The 16,997-nt window shown below is 43.1% G+C and overlaps 2 protein-coding genes across 7 annotated transcripts in view; one reads left to right on the plus strand and one right to left on the minus strand.

Annotated features, from left to right (window-relative positions):
• The window catches only part of NCBP1 (nuclear cap binding protein subunit 1), an 80,757-nt gene extending 72,516 nt beyond the window's left edge, over positions 1 to 8,241 (minus strand). The window contains exons 1-2 of the mRNA XM_056518920.1: positions 8,041 to 8,241; positions 5,460 to 5,548 (exon numbers count right to left, since the gene is read on the minus strand). Coding sequence (XP_056374895.1) covers positions 5,460 to 5,548; positions 8,041 to 8,071 — 120 coding nt within the window. The 5' untranslated portion in view covers positions 8,072 to 8,241. The remainder of the gene's footprint in view (positions 1 to 5,459; positions 5,549 to 8,040) is intronic.
• TSTD2 (thiosulfate sulfurtransferase like domain containing 2) overlaps positions 8,223 to 16,997 on the plus strand; it is a 55,151-nt gene continuing 46,376 nt past the window's right edge. Inside the window, exons 1-3 of one of the 6 annotated variants that reach the window (XM_056518958.1) lie at positions 8,223 to 8,325; positions 12,712 to 12,968; positions 16,359 to 16,684. In XM_056518958.1, coding sequence (XP_056374933.1) covers positions 12,795 to 12,968; positions 16,359 to 16,684 — 500 coding nt within the window. In that variant the 5' untranslated portion in view covers positions 8,223 to 8,325; positions 12,712 to 12,794. The other 5 variants (XM_056518974.1, XM_056518933.1, XM_056518968.1 and 2 more) reach the window with 5 other exon arrangements.

The raw sequence follows: 16,997 nt of genomic DNA on the forward strand, positions 1-16,997 counted from the left end.
ACCAGAGACCACTGCCGTCACCCGCTTCTCTCCCACTGCCTGTCCTGGGGTCCTCCCTAGTCCAGCCACCACCACCGCTGCCCCCCCCCTCCGCTTATGCTCTGGCCAGAGGCCACCGCCACCCGCTTCTCTCCCCCTGCCTGCCCTGGGGTCCTCCCTAGTCCAACCACCACCGCCGCTGACCCCCCCCTGCTTATTCTCTGGCCAGAGACCGCCGCTGTCCGCTTCTCTCCCCCTGCTGGTCCTGAGTCCGACCACCACCGCAGCCCCATTGCCTCCCCCATCCCCGGTTTTATAATTACCCGTTCCCGGAGTCCGCGCTACTTCTGACTTGGGCGGCATACTGAGGCCTCACTGTGCGCACCGACTGTGACGTCGCGTCGAGGACATCACTCGTCATTGCGCTGCGCAGCGCACAGCAATAGCACAGGACGCCGCAGGAGCCAGAAGTAGCGCGGATCCCGGGAACAGGTAATTATAAAACCGGGGATGGGGGAGGCAATGGGGCAGTGGCGGCGGCGGTCTCTGGCCGGGGAGGCGGGGCAGGGCATTATCTGCACATCGGCAAGGTAAACCAAAATCGTGAATATCGGCCGATAATATCTGCCAAACCGATAATCGGTCGATCCCTATAGTGGGGTACCAGAAGTCCTAGCCGAAGATGTGGCAGACATGTGAGTCGAGGAGGGACTGCAACCACAAACCTCACCCACCCTGGGTTACTGGAACTCTTGCTGCAGCGTACATGTAATATGTGACCGACAGCGGCGGAAACCAAACTGAATGAATTGTCTAATACCCTCCCGGGAATGAGACGTGCTCGGGCATGGAGGAGGGGACAGCTCGGAAGGGCCCCTCAGTTTCTGCTAGAAATGCATTGGCATCAGTTGGGGGCCCCATTGGTGTTATGCCCTTATACGGAGGGACTATAAGTCCACCGGGTTCGTGGCAGACATGGCATGGCCACTGACTATAGGGGAAAAAAACAAACAGTCAAGGGATAAATTCCCAGGATTTTCCAAGGGAACATACATCCTTGGTAAGGACCCACCACGGTGGGTCGCATAAGTTCCCCCATGGCGAGAAAATGGAGGGATGGGACAAGTCCCAATGCTCATAAGCAGAGGGAAGCCCAAAACATCGACCCCAAGTGTAATCCAGGGAACCCTGCAGAAAAGAGGTACAGTACTATCAAAAATGTACTAATATTGAAGCAACCCCCAAATCCTGTTGGAAGGGTCCCACAAATGCATGGCCCGTGGACAGGAATCGTAGATATAGCCAAAGGACCGCGAAGAGAATGCAGGGATGCAAATTGTAAAACCACCACCAGAGAGAACACATTGCAGGAATAAAACCAGAAGTTGTAATACAATTTACAACTATGTAGATTTTTTTTAGTGTGTGTGTGTGTGTGTGTGTGATTGATTCCATAGCTGCCAGGCCAAAGGGAAGGAGGAGGGTCTGTGCTGGCGATAGGGTCAGCTGGACAACTCATTCCCAAGCACTCCCCACTCGCCCCGCTGCCGGAGAATGTGTGATGGGGCTGAGACCCCGTACCGCGCGCACGCACGACTGTAAGGGGACCAGGGAGAGAAGGGGGGGGGGGGGGGGACAGAAGGGAGACCCTGGACCCGCTCTGCGGAAGAGGGGAGGGGGCGGAGCTATGTGCCTAAACCCCCTCAGTCAAAATGCCCACCGGCTGGGAGGGGGAAAAGGGAGAAATGTCCCCAGCTGCCAAGACGGGTGAGGAGGGCGGAGCCAAGCCCCGACTCCCCCAGAGCAAGATAGAGGCCCCCGGCTTGCAGCGCAAGCTGTGGGAAAAGAGAACAATGTCCTGCCAAAGCAGGGAGGAGGGCAGAGCTAAGAGAGAGCGGCCGCCGGCTTGCGGTGCAAGCTGCAGCGAAATAAAAAAAGAATGTCCTCAGCTGCCGAAGTGTGGGAGAAGGGCGGAGCTAAGCCCCGACTCCCCCGGCTCAGATAAATGCTGCTAGTTCCTGCGTTGCAGGAGAAAGGACTGGGGCAGAGCCATACTCTATGTCCCGTGCCCCTTCATCGCAGAAGGGGGAACAGGTAGCGCCATGCTCCTGAACCCCCACCTGAAAGTGAAAAATAAAAACCTAAACATCCCTAGCGTATAAAACAAGAAAAAAGGCCAGGTCTGGAAAACTCCAGACCTATGTCTGCCTCCTACTGACACTAGCTAAAATGGAGTTCCCCATGGCAGGTATATCCTGCAAGGGCCTCCTAGTGGCAAGAGCATATACCCATCAGTATCCTGTGTACCCCAATGAAGCGACCAAGAAAGTGACTCTTTCCTCTGGCATCGGCCACAGCGATCCCGGGCTCCTTTTCTCCATGGCAGCCAGGGGGTCTTGTGAAAGCCCCACAAACTTGCTATGGGTGTCTGTGTACCTGGCCATGCTGTGCAGCCGGTCAGTGAGAGTTACTGTATTTGTACCAGCTATCTACTATCCCCCCTTGTGGGAATCGTAATAAGTGTAAAAATAAAATGTAATAAACTACCCCCCAAAAATTTGTTTTTTCACTTTAAAACTCTTTTCGTACACAAAAAAAAAATAAAAAATAAAAAATGATGATGTCGCCACATCTTTAACAACACGAACAGTAAAACTTATTTATCCCACAAGTTAAAACACTAAAGCAAAAATAAAAAATAAGCCATGATTGCAATATTTTGTAAATTTGCCTCTAAGGAAAAAAAATAAAGAACTGTAAACAAATTGTCAGACAGATTCCAAAACTGTACTTCTAAAAACTACAAGTTTACCTGTAAAAAAAATTAGCCCTAATAGTCAAAAAATAAAAAATGTATGGGTCTTCTAATAAAAAAATAAATAAATTGGAAGGCAATGATGGGGAAAATAAATAGATAAATACATCTGCATCATGCACTTCTATTGTTCTGCTTTTGCAGTGCTGGATGCTTTAAATGATGGAAACACACAGCACCCGACAGATCTCATTGGGTCTATTGGATATTCAGCATTTTACTGGAAAAATAAACACTGCTGCACTCTTGTTCAGGGACTAGACAACACTATAATTGGATGTAGATGTTTGCCCTGGTGCCCCGGTCCTGTACATGAAGCAAATGCAGGAGCTGCTGCAGCAGCCAGGGATTCGCTCACAAAGATTGCAATTAACAGCCCGCTATGGGAAATTAAAGGGGTAATCCGTATGGCAAAAATTATTCATACTTTGTTCCTAATGGCTAGACTAACTATATTGTAATACACAATAACCTTTACTGAGCAGTTTTCCCTCTTTGATAAGGCCACTTTGTCTCCTCCCCACAGAGAGATCATGTGACACTTTGTCCCGTAACCCCTTAAGGACCGAGCATTTTTCCACTTTCATTTTTTGCTACTTACCTTTTAAAAATTCATAACCCTTTCAATTTTGCACCTAAAAATCCCTATGATGGCTTATTTTTTGCGCCACCAATTCTACTTTGTAACGACATCAGTCATTTTACCCAAAAATCTACGGCGAAACGCAAAAAAATAAATCATTGTGTGACAATATTGAAGAAAAAACATTTTGTAATTTTTGGTGTCTTCCGTTTCTACACAGTACATTTTTTCGTAAAAATGACACCTTATCTTTATTCTCTAGGTCCAATACGATTAAAATGATATCCTACTTATATAGGTTTGATTTTGTCGTACTTGTAGAAAAAAAAACATGACTACATGTACAAAAATTAATATGTTTAAAATTGTCATCTTCTGATCCCTATAACATTTTTAGTTTTCCGCGTACGGGACGGTATGAGGGTTCATTTTTTGCGCCGGGATCTGAGGTATTTAGCGGTATCATTATTGTATTGCTGACTTTTTGATAGATTTTTATTCAATTGTTTGCGGGATATAAAAATTTACCAAAAATACGCTATTTTGGACTTTGGAATTTTTTTTGGGGCGTCATTGATCATGCGGTTTAATTAACTTTATATGTTTTTATAGTTCAGGCATTTATGTACGTGGCAATTCCACATATGTTTATTTTTATTTACAAAGGTTTTTTGTTTGTTTTATTTAATGGGAAAAGGGGGGTGATTTAAACTTTTATTAGGGAAGGGGTTAAATGATCTTTACTTTTTTTCCCACTTTATTTTTAGCAATTTTATAGCCCCCATAAGGGACTATAACATGCAGTACATTTATTCAATACACTGATCACTGCCATTGCCGATAAAAACTACAGATCATGACACAAAAATGAGCCCTCAGCAGCATAAACCAAAAATTAAGATAGATATATGGGTCAGAATAGAACAATTTTTTTACTTTTTTTGTTTAAAAGTAGTACAGTAACAAAATCAAGTAAAGATGGGTACCATTTTCCTTGTATTGACAGACAGAATAAAGATAACATCAGCTTTACTGAATTATTTTAGAATTTCCTTTCTGTCTGACCACAGTGCTCTCAGCAGACACCTCTGTCCATGTCAGGAACTGTCCAGAGCAGGATAGATTTTCTACGGGGATTTGCTCCTACTCTGGACAGTTCCTGATATGGACAGAGGTGTCAGAGAGCATTGTAGTCAGAGAGAAGAAATTCAAAAAGAAGAGAACTTGGACCATACAGAAGCTGATATGTACTTAGAAGAAGGGATCAACAGATTATAGGTTTGGCCGATATTCACGATTTTGGACGTTATCAGTATCGGCAATTACCTTGCCGATAATTCGATAATGCCCCACCCCCACTGCACCGCACCCCCCACCGCACTGCCCCGGCCAGAGACCCCCACCACCGCTGCCCCATTGCCTCCCCAATCCCCGGTTTTATAATTACCTGTTCCTGGGGTCTGCGCTACTTCTGGCTCCTGCGGCGTCCTGTGTTACGCTATGTGCTGCGCAATGACGAGTGACGTCCTAAACTCGACGTCACCGTCAGAGCGCACAGTGACAGCTTAGGAGGACGCCACCAGAGCCAGAAGTAGCGCGGACCCTGGGCCCTAGGAACAGGTAATTATAAAACCGGGAATGGGGGAGGCAATGGGCAGTGGCGGCAGTCTCTGGCCGGGGCGGTGCAGTGGGGGGTACGGCGCGGGTGATAGGACTCAGGAGGACCCCAGGACAAGAGAAGCTGGTGGCGGCGGCGTTCTCTTCTGGCACCGCAAAAGCTGCTGCAGTTCATTGATTTAAAGCACTCGCTTTAAATCAATTATCAGCAGCAGTGTCGCCGGGGGGGGGGTTAGTGAGGGGAAAGAGATAAATAGCCGATAACTTATATTGGTATAAGTTTTCGGCTATCGGCCCTAACCTCCAGAGTATCGGTCCTAAAAAATAAAAATAAAAACGATATCGGTCGATCCCTACTTAGAAGTAATTTACAAATCTGTTTAACTTTCTGGCACCAGTTGATTTGGAGTACCCCTTTAAATTCCTCCAAAGCTGTCAAGAAAAAAAAAAAAAAAAAACATTTACCTTCTCCCCGACTCTACATATCAGTGACTCAAGACGATCTTCTATATCAAGAGGTTCATAAGTTTTCCGCCTTTTGTGAGGTTGCCCTCCTAAACAAACAAAATACAAAAACAAAATCACTAATAAAGTCAAAAGCTTGTGGCATGAATTGGCATTGTGCATTTTCTACAACATGGCCGTCCCAAGCACTGGACAGCATTCACTTTAGCATTATTTGTTCACAATTTAAAGGAGTAGTCTACTGACAAGTAACTTGAGTCCATTGTGCCGTAATGCCACTACAGCTATTTGGTCCTCTGGTCCGGTCCGTCACACTGCACTCAGACTATCACCGGCCGAGGTGGGACAACGCTGTGGCCGGTGATAGGCTGATTGCAGTGTGACAATCCGGGCACAAGGAAGAAGATCGGACCAGAGGACTGAACAGCTGTAGCTGCGCTACAGGGGAACGGAGGAAGGCGAGTTAAAGTTTGTTTTCTTGTTTTTTGCCATGCGGGCACAACGGACTCAAGTTACTTGTTAGTAGACTACTCCTTTAAGAAAGCATGATATGGGTTGTTCAGTATATTAAGGATAGTGCTGGTCAGTTTCTCTTTAAGGGTATGTTCATACGTCGGAATGTCCGCTCGGAGAATCTCCGCATGGACATTCCAGACACTGTGGGGTGCTGGCATAATATGCCAGTGCTAGGACCGCACAGAAATGCCCAATAGATTGCATTGCCTGCGGACTACACAGAAAGAATGAACATGTTAATTCTTTGTGCCGACAAGGAAAATGGAATTTCTGTGCCGAAAACATCTGGTACGGAAATTCCACCATGTGCACAGTGCAGCAGAATCTTGTTGAATTCCGGCACGGAAATTTTACCGTGTGAAAATGGGCTAAGGCTCATACACACAGCCTGATAAAGTGTCGATGTTATAACTTTTTGTAGCACTTCTTTAGATGGCTTCCTATCAGTTTGCATTAGGACTACAGCACATCCACATTTAACAAAGGGGTGACGAGCTGCTGATCAACAATCTTTTCTGCTCACATCTGCTGAGGTACAAGCTGATCGGGGCATATTTAAACAGGGCAACAATCTTATAAATCAACTTACGTACAATTAAGTTTATACCCATCCACAGATTAAGTGATAACTGTCAGGGGGCAACCATGAGAAAAGGGGTCTCACATCTCATTTGAACAGAGTGGCTGGCAGTCACCAAGCACAATGAGGGACATTTATCAATGTTTGCTTATGTATTCTTTTTTTTAGTAATTTTTTCCTTACGTGTGACTTATTTATCAACTGGTTTCAGCCTGTTAATTTTCTTTCACGTAAGCAATTTTTCCTTTTTTACTTTGGTAGTAGCTTTTTCTGCTCCATGTTTGAGCTGGAGTAAATTTAGTCAATTTTTAACCGTTGCGACTTTTTTTTTTGCGCAGTTGCGACTGTCGCAGTTAATAAATACCTGACTACCCGTAGTCCATTTTAAAATTATTACTATGTAGTTCATTTTTGGAAAACTTGCTTTTCTCGCTTTCCAGTCAAAATGTCGCACGAAAACACACGTAGTCGCAGTTGCAACAATTATAGTAAAGAAAACCTGACTAAACCCGTTGATAAATGTCCATCATTATGTCCATCAGTCCCAAAGATTGTGAATTTAGAATGCTTGACCTCTATTTAAATGGGGAGCACTATTCTTATGGGTCCCTGGGGGTGGGATAAGTATTCATTGTGTGACAACTTCTTTATAATAAAGACCAGCACCATAACGCTTCTGTGACCGCACCACTAAGTTTGACAGCCAAACTCCCATGGCAATGGCTGAGAACAGACATAACTCAGGTCTCTGCCTCTTAGATGTCATCTTTAATAGTGCTGGAGGTAACTAAGGGCTCGTTCTTACTACAAAAATTTTACTCCGGATTTTTCAAGAAGAAATTCTGCACAGCTTTTGCTTTCAGCAGCCTCCAATTGATATCCACTGCAAAGTTTGCACTGCAGAATTTCTGCAATCTAGAGTCCACTGGAAACGTGTTCATTCTTTTGGTGTAATTCTCTGGCGGAATCCCATCTGTTCAATGGGGCTTTTTTCTAATGCTTATTCCCACTTTAAATAAACACCAATTTCAGACAGTGCAAATTCTGCAAGTATGCAAAAGGAATTCTGCTCTTCATAGGGTGAATGTGGCCTTTAAATGTTAAAAAGAGAGGGATTATTTGGTCCTATCACCAGCAGCCTAGAATGAGTGGTGTAAATAAACACAGAATGGTATTGTATGTGGGGGGCATGCACCCTGATCTGCACTTGATTCCATTGTAGTCTCACATAGCTGCTACCAGGGAACAATAGACTACAAGCAACTATACAGCAGTACTGTACAGGAAAAAAACTGAATTACAAGAGAGCACTATGGTCAGGGACAGTATACAAAGCACAAACAACACAGGGGGGCTGCCTACAGAGCTATAGCATAAAATAGCAGGGCCCGCTGACACTTGTAGTGCCAAGCATTTATACTCCTATATATGTGCACAATACCCATAGCCGCAGCCATGCCACCCCCCCCCACTCCGGACCCTTACCATCATCATCGCTGTGCCTTCTCCGGGACATGGCGCTGCTAAACGTTTCCCACACACACTGAAGAGCGCTGAATGTAGCAAGGACTCGCAGGTGAGGCGCGAATCTCGCGAGGCTTCCTATAGACGCTCGCTCTGTGATTGGCTTGACGGCTTCTGGAACTTATTCCTCAAGCACCACAGAGAAGCGCTCACACGCCGCTTGCCAGGCTGCAGCCGCTTCCGGTTACTCTACGAGAAGTCGACGTGCGGAGCGACGCTCTTTCCGTTGAACGTGGTTTCTATGGTGTGAGAGAGAAGGAACTTCCGGGAGGGCTTATAACTGAGGGACTGTCTAAAAAGTGCTCAACTGATCCTCAGGCGTGAAGTTTCGGCTTTGGCAGCGGCATAGTTGTTTACTGTTCATTTATGTTTTAACTGTAACAAATAGTAGCAGGGATACAGTTGTTTGTTTTAGTTTTTCTACTGTATCTTTGTAAAGATTATTTTTGTCTTTACCATATTCTGAGAGCCAAACCTATTTTCCCCCTCAATTGAGCTGTAGAGTAGGAGGACTTGTATTTTTACTGGACAGACCGTAGTTTTCATTGCTAGGGTACGTTCACACTGAGGAATTAGAGTGGAATTGAAAAGGAATAAATTCAGTCATGAAAATTTAGTTTTTTTGCCATTATCTCCCTTCCGTGGAATTTGCGCAGAATTTGTGCAGAATTTCCCCATGAAACGCGTTTTGTCAGTAAAAAAAAAATTCCTATTGACTACAATGAACATGTTCTGATGCAGAACAGAATTCTGCTAACAGGAATTCTTCAGTGTGAACAGGGCAGTGAAAAGTCTATTAAAGTCAATGGAACTTTCATTGTTAGATGATTTGAAGCGGAATTACTCAAGTAAATTCCTTTCCGATTCCTCAGTGTGAACATACCTTTACTATCTTTGGATACATTTTAAAAAAGGTTGTATACACACTACAGAATTTCCGAGTGGAGAAATTCCGCTTGGAAATTCCTTTGCAACAGCCTTCCATTGTTTTCATTGGGATTCTGCTGCTCCATGGACACTACCATATCTCCGCAATGGAAAATTTTAATTCCAGACATGTTCGTTCTTGCAGTCAAAATCCGCTCAGAAATGCATTGCAGGCCATGAAAAACGATTCCTGTCTGAGTGGTCCTGTTCTTTCAATGAAGTTTCAGCAGAAATTGAGGAGTGTGCACAGAGCAGCAGAATCCCATTGAAAACAAATGGAGGCTGCTGCACAAAAATTTCCAAGCGGAAATTCTGAGCCGAGAAATTCCCAGTGTGAAAATCCCTTACTGTTTTTTATTCATCTATAAGTTGTCAAAATGTCCCAGCGTTTTGTTAATCCGCCTCCAACCAAAAACAGTTTTTTGTTTTTTTTTCAGTCATATGTATTCCAAAATGGAACCAATAAAAACAACACATTCTCCCATAAAAAATTAGCCCCAATATAGCTCTATCAGACGAAAAATTAAAGAGTTATGTATCTTGTAATGTGTCGACACTTATGACAATTTTTTTTTAATTATGTTTCTCTTAGGCTGCATTTCCACTTTTTTTTTTTTTTTGGAGCACTGCCACTGCAGTTTTTAAAGGACTTACTATTGCGCTTTTTTTTTTTTAACCTTCCATAACCCTCCATGCCCGAGCTGCAAAATGAAACAAAACAAACTTTAACTCACCTGCCTACGTTCCCCCGTTGTTCTGATGTCGGTGTCCCGTTCTCTGGTCCCTGTCTTCATACGATTTCTGCGGGTCGGTGAGTCACGCTGCTCTCAGCGTATCACCGGCCGCAGCAATGTCCCACCATAGTACTCCTTTAAAGGGGTACTCCGCCCCTAGACATCTTATCCCCTATCCAAAGGATAGGGGATAAGATGTCAGATCGCGGCGGTCCCGCTTCTGGGGACCCTCGGGATCGCCGCTGCGGCACCCCCCTCTCATTACTGCACAGAGCGAGTTTGCTCTGTGCGTAATGACGGGCAATACAGGGGACGGAGCAACGTTACGTCATGGCTCTGCCCCTCGTGACATCACAGCCCGCCCCCTTAATACAAGTCTATGGCAGGGGCGTGACGACCGCCACGCCCCCTCCCATAGACTCATATTGAGGGGGACGGGCCGTGACGTAACAATGCTCTGCCCCTGTATCGCCCGTCATTACGTGCAGAGCGAACTCGCTCTGTGCAGTAATGACAGCGGGGTGCCCAGCAGCGGGACCGCGGCGATCTGACATCTTATCCCCTATCCTTTGGATAGGGGATAAGATGTCTAGGGGCGGAGTACCCCTTTAAGATGAAGTCAGAAGTGTATTCAAAAGGAATGGGATATATATTATCTTATACTTCTCCTCCCTTATGGATCCATTTCTAGCTTTGGCTCAAAAACTGCAGTGGCAGTATTCCAATAAACTGCCAAGTGGAAATGCTTCCTTATGGCAATGTAGTAAAAAAAAAAAAAAAAAAAAAAAAAAAAAGATCATATACATTTGGGTTCGCTGTAATCACACTGACCCACGGAATAAAGCTGTTATTTTTACCATATGGTGAATAGCGTAAATTTAAAATACAAAAAAATTACAAAATTGCATTTTTTCCATTTGAACCCAAAAATGGTGGCATTAAAAAGTACAACTTGTCCTGCAAAAAACAAGCCCCTTATGTAGCGATAATGGAAAAATGAAAAAAATTGCTTGGGCATTAAGCTCTAAAGGCATGCCAGGGAAAGGAGTTAAAGTGGTACTCCACTGCCCCAGCGTTTGGAAGATTTTGTTCCAAATGCTGAATATGGCCGGCAGGGGTCGTGACATCACGGCCAGGCCTCTCGTGATGTCACACCACACCCCCTCAATGCAAGTCTATGAGAGGGGGCATCACCCCCTCCCATAGACTTGCATTGAGAGGTTGTGGCCGCGACATCACGACCCCTGCAACAAAATGTTCCAAACGCTGGGGTAGCAGAGTACGCCTTTAATGCCCTGGGATTGTCAACCGCTGTTTTACAGATGCTTTGTTCCTGTTTTTCTCCAGTACTTACTATTAACTGTCTGAGCACATGTTGTTGTCTATGTTTTTGTTCATATGCAAAACCTAAAATAAAACCTTAAAAAGATTGCCAGACTAAATAATACAGCATCACTACTACGTCCAGTAAAATGGCATACACCATGCATAAAACACAATGGACCTTGTCCATTATAGTCAATGTGGTCCATCAGGTGATGTTGATGTCAGTCATATGACACATCCAGACCACTATCGTTTCCTTTGTTGTGTTGCTATAATGGAGAAATGCTGATGCAGACATACGGTATACAAGCATCCTGCTGATTAATTTAATGTGGTGGAAACTGAACTTGGATTATTTTTGACGGATACAAAAAAAAAAAAAATCCACAAACTAAAATGCATATATTTTTTTTTAAATAAAATTAACATTATTTAGGCTAGGTTTCCACACGGGTTTTTTTTTTCTGTTAGTTTTTTTTTTTTTTAAACTGGCACTTTGAGCCAAAGTCAGAAGTGGATCCAGTAGGAAGGAGAAGTGTGAGTCCTTCCTTTATATTTTCCATTACTTTTGAATACACTGGCTTTGGCTCAATGGCCGACATTTATCATTGTCTTTAGACAGTTTTTTGTGTCTACAAAAGGTGCAAAAAAGGAGCAAGCAGGGTTTATTTGCGCCTTTTTGTTTACCCATTTCTGCTGATTTTGAGTTGCAATCCACTGATTTTGGCAATACACATGATATGGAAGGGATTTATGAACTGCGCCTTTTTGTGAAAAGGCGCAAAAAAGGCGCAAAACCACTGAAAAGTCTCTAAAACTACACCAGCCCAGACTTAGCTTAGCTTTTTGGTGTATGTGAAGAGAGAAATTTCAGAAAATGTGACCTGCACTAAATGTATCAAATTCTCTGTGACCATTTAATAAATCTGGTTCTCCTACACATTATCAGCACACAAAAAAGGTGTAGAAAAATTCTTCACTTACACCTACAATGATAAATGCTTCACTTACACCTACAATGATAAAGGCTGGCCAATAACTGCAGTGGCAGTTCTCCAAAAAACACCAGAAAAAAACCTGCATGGAAACCTAGGCTATAGGTGATAGGTGGAAATCAAACAAAAAAAATGTTTATTGTTATTTTTGCACTTCTGTCTTTAGCATATAAGACCCCAAAATAAATAACAACTAGTCCCATAAAAAAAAAAAAAAAAAAAAACAAGCCTTTTCTGTATTGCTTGAATCCAGTTGTGTTTCTGGCAAGGAGACATGGCCCTCAATGTGACCTGTATATGAGCCCCTGAAGAAGCAGGTAACAAACTGCATGTGTAGAAGAAATGTAAATGGCAGTCGATCCCTAAGCGGTTGGACTTCCTGGGGGGAGGGCCTGACATGCTTTCCTCAGCAGCTGCTTCATTCACATTTTAGTGCAGGCAGAGTAGGCATGCAGCGTGTACATTCACCTATGCTGTGATACCATCCAAGTCCAGCCTTATGTTATTAGCGCCCTAGCTGTCTATGTTAACTTTACCAGTACTGAGGAAACTAGTTCAAACTTCCATTATAAAATCCTAGTCACATCTAAACAAGCTTTTATATTTGTATTTGTTTTTAATGTAACAAGCCATCAATTCTCTGTTTTCAGAGCTGGCTGTGCCTTAAGACCATATTTTTTATATTGACCAAATCCTGTCTTTTTGGGCTTTTACTGTGAGATACTGTGAGAAAATGACCCTGTCTTCCTGCTGCAATGGAGCAGACATCTGTCATGAGCTGGACTACTGTGACCTGGACTTTCCTAATGTAGACTTGAATGGATCTGCTGCACCTTCACCAGAGAGCACCTTAAAAGCTGGCCTAGATGTGACTACAAGAAAGAAGTTCATGTATGCAAAAAAAAAGGTACGCGATTGCATTTCTGCATACAAGGCATAATAATGAATAGTGAGTCCTTCATATATACATATATATATATATTACACTGTATGAAAGAGTGCATGGTTTCCAGAACCTCCACAGATAATACTGGTATCAACTGTAACCGCACAGTGGATACCAGTTTTGTTTTGTTCAGTTTTCAGATTATGGTAATTTGACTGATCTGTTAGGCTGCTTTCACACTATAAAAATACCTCCGTTCTAAACGCCCGTTATAAAGACCCTGGAAAGCGGCCATTAGAAAATCCCATTATAGTCTATGGGATTTTTCCGTTTTAACCCGTTATCGCCCTTTATTAATAACGGTCGTTATTTTATGATGGGAAAATGAACAGAAGAAATAGTGCATGCATTATTTTTCCTTTTACTATCGCCTGTCACAAAATAATGGCCGTTATTAATAATGGCGAATAACGGGTTAAAACGGCTATGGGGAAAATCCCATTTATTGTAATTGGATTGTTTAACGGCCGATTTCCAGGGTTTTTATAACGGAGGTATTTTTATAGTGTGAAAGCAGCCTTAGACAAGGTTCACATTGAGGAATCTCCAACCAGAAATATTTCGGCCGGAGATTCCGAGGGCAGAACACATGGGCATTACTGTCTCCATAGATATGTGGACATTACTGTCTCCATAGGCAATGTATTCTGCAAGGATTCCTCTGAAAGAATGACCAAAATAATTTTTTACGGTGGTGGAATTTAAGTGGCAGAAGCTCCACCGCTGAAATTCCATAGTGTGGACTTTGCAACAGAATTGCATTGACAGCAACGGGATTCTGCTGCACAGGAATTTCTGAGCGTAATTGCTAAGCAGAATTACGCTCGATAATTCCTCCATATGAATTTAGGCTTAGTTCACAGATTGCTGAACAATGAGATGTATATAGCTGGGTACACATCAGCGACCACACAGTCAAAAATACCAGTACAGCATACTGAGATCTATTTATCACCAGCTTGTCCCCGGTAAGGAATAGTTGTAAAGAGGGGTAGCCCACTGTTCTATATGTTCCTCACCAATGATGCCATCTTGGTTAGGTGGGCTTGTCCCCGTAAAGTGGTCTGTGCGGTGATAAATGTTTACTGGCGTGAGAACTTCCAAGTATAAAATACTACTTTTGGGGATGGTATTACAAGAACTATCATCTTTTTAACTGTCTGTTTGAAAGGTGTTTTCTCATGTTCAAAAAAGCCTGTCTCCAGCCTATTTGTAGCCTCCGGAGATGGTAGAAAAAAGCCAAGTAAGCTGTCTGAGGTGCATTCACACCATGTTTTTGCAATACAGTTCCCGTATCAGGTTTTTGATAAAACACTGATTCCACCAAACCAGACTAAACCGTATTAAAATGTGTCTACAAAAATGAACCTGTATACAATTAAAAACCGTATACTGTTTGAAAAGTGATGTCCGGTTGCATCCGTTTTTTTAAGAAAATAAAATGTATACGTTTTTAACTTTTCACTCCATTATGAATAAAGTTTCACTTGTTTGATTGAAATTCCAAGAAAAAAAACTTTCGGCGTGCACTGCGCATGTGCCAAGTCAAAAACCGCATGGTGCAAATCGGATGGAACCGTACGCACATATGATTCTCTACGGTTCCCATTGACTCCCATGTTAAAAAATCCGTATAGGGTTTTAGAGGGAATGTGTCACCAAATTATATATTTTTTTTCTTAAAGGTTAAATACATTTGTTTATATGTTTTAAATATTTTTGGAAATCTCTATTCAGTTTTCTTATATCCCACTATTGTCCAGTAGAGGAAGCTAAAATGAGAATGTGAAGAGAAAGTAACTTGAAACTTGGATGGGAAAATTGCCCATCATACTGCCTGCAGTAAAAGAGGTACATAACCTTCCATTTCTCCTCCGGTAACCCTCTCTGGCCTCCGCCGCGATCCTCTTCCTGGTGATCGGCGAGTCATACATACATACAGCGAAGTCCCACCTCGGCTGGCGATAGGGTGAGCGCCAGTGTCTGACTCGCCGACCACCGGCAACCAGGAAGAGGATCGCGGTGGAGGCCGGAGCGAGTTACCGGAGGCATCGGGGGAGCGACGGAAGGTATGTACCTCTTTATTTTTTTTACTGCCACCAGTATGACGGGCAATTTTCCCATCCCGGAGTACTCCTTTACTGGCCAGAAATATTTCAGTACTAAGCAGATCAGGAGCTTTGGAAAGCTGTGTGAATACACCCTCACACAATTTGAGTAACTCCTACTGACATTGATGGGAGGTGCTCAAATGGTATAGAATTGGAAGCCATGTTGTTTACTTAGCTCCCATTAACCTCTAAAGATGCAGTGATTTTTCATTTTTTGTGGTGTTATTTTTCCTCCTCATCTTTTAAAATTCATAACTCTTCCAATTCCCCATCCATTTTCCATCTATAGGGCTTGTGGGACTAATTATACTTTGTACATCACACATTTTACCACAAAATGTACGGTGAAGCAAAAAAAAAAAAAATAGTTGTGGGGTACAAATGAAAAAAATAAATAAATCATTGTGCAACCTTTTAGGGGTTTTTGTTTCTATGCAGTGCACGTTTCAACAAGTTATCTTAATTCTGTAAGTCCATTTTTGTTCACATTTATTTACCGTATTTTATCCGGGACTATAACCAGTGTTAGATTCTTAAACACAGTTCCATGCTGTGCCATTGTCCAGCATTGCTCAATGTTATCTGCACTCTGCTGCTCTTGCCTGCAAATGTAGGCAGCAGAAAATGCATCATATGGTACAGAGGCAGGTAGGGACTCTCCTACTGTCATTTAAGATGATCGGGACTCCGCGATTACCTTGTGGTGGTCCTGATCAGCAACCTTGACCAACTGCCCAAACACAGTGACCGGCTTTAGGTCCCGCAATCAATTTTGATTGGGGGATCTAAAGGGTCAATAGGCTTTTAGCTGAGGCCCCTGGCTGACAATTCCAGTACGGACAAGGATGACGTCACAATCTGATACTGGTCTCCCCCTTCCCAGGATGTACCCATATAGCAGGAAATGGCTACAGGCTGTTTTCGGCTTCCTGACCATCTCTGGTGGCCACAAACAGGCTGGAGATGGCCAGGAGGCCATAGTTGTCATACCTGGTAAAACCTACCAGTGATAGAAAACCTTCCAGTAATAGAAAAGCAGAGCAATTTCTTTTAAAAAACTAAACAAACAAAAAAAAAAAGCACCATGAATTGAGCGCAGGCTTTCAGGATAGCTACTTACAGTCGGAACTAGAAAAACAGCTTTCTTACTTCTAGAGAAGAGCTCATTTTGTAAAAAAAAAAAATTATATATAAAAATGGCTGACATGAGTAATCTTACAGCAATGTTTTTCATCTACAGGCATTTGCTCTTTTTGTTAAACAACTACAATCAACCAACACATTGCCTCCAACTGGTCGAGATGGTTTTAGTAAGTGGAACTGCTGTGGCCAAGAGTTTAGAGATCTTAGAACTACTCATAAACATGTAGCTGCACAGCATGCAACTGAAATTCTACAACAAACTGGAAACATTTTAGAAGAACTTGAAGCTGCTGCTTTCACCAGTGTACCATTCAATGATTACAAAGATAACACTGATGCCTCAATTGAAATGTCTTGGAGAAGTCCCAAGGTTTCTGACTGGTTACCAGATTTGACATGTTACAAGACAGAAGACCTAACAAGGTAATACAAGAAGAATTTCAGAATTGTATTAAAATCTGGTTAAATCTGGCCCATTCATAAGGTGTAATGTTCACAAAATTCTGGGTGGGCATTCCGTAAGCAGCAGGCTCTGGCAAAACAAGCCGGGCCTAGGACCACCAGGAAATGCGCCATCCCCTCAGACGGCTGTGCTTTCTGAGTGGATTCAGCAGAAATAATAAACATTCTTTATTAATTCTTTATGGGGTGTCTGGATTTTAATTTTGTGTGGAAGATTCTGTGCAGCAGAATCCCATTGAAAACAATGGAACACCGTTGCAGTGGAATTTTTCTT

Source organism: Hyla sarda, chromosome 1 (genome assembly GCF_029499605.1).
Source record: "Hyla sarda isolate aHylSar1 chromosome 1, aHylSar1.hap1, whole genome shotgun sequence".
Classification (NCBI taxonomy): Eukaryota; Metazoa; Chordata; class Amphibia; order Anura; family Hylidae; genus Hyla; species Hyla sarda.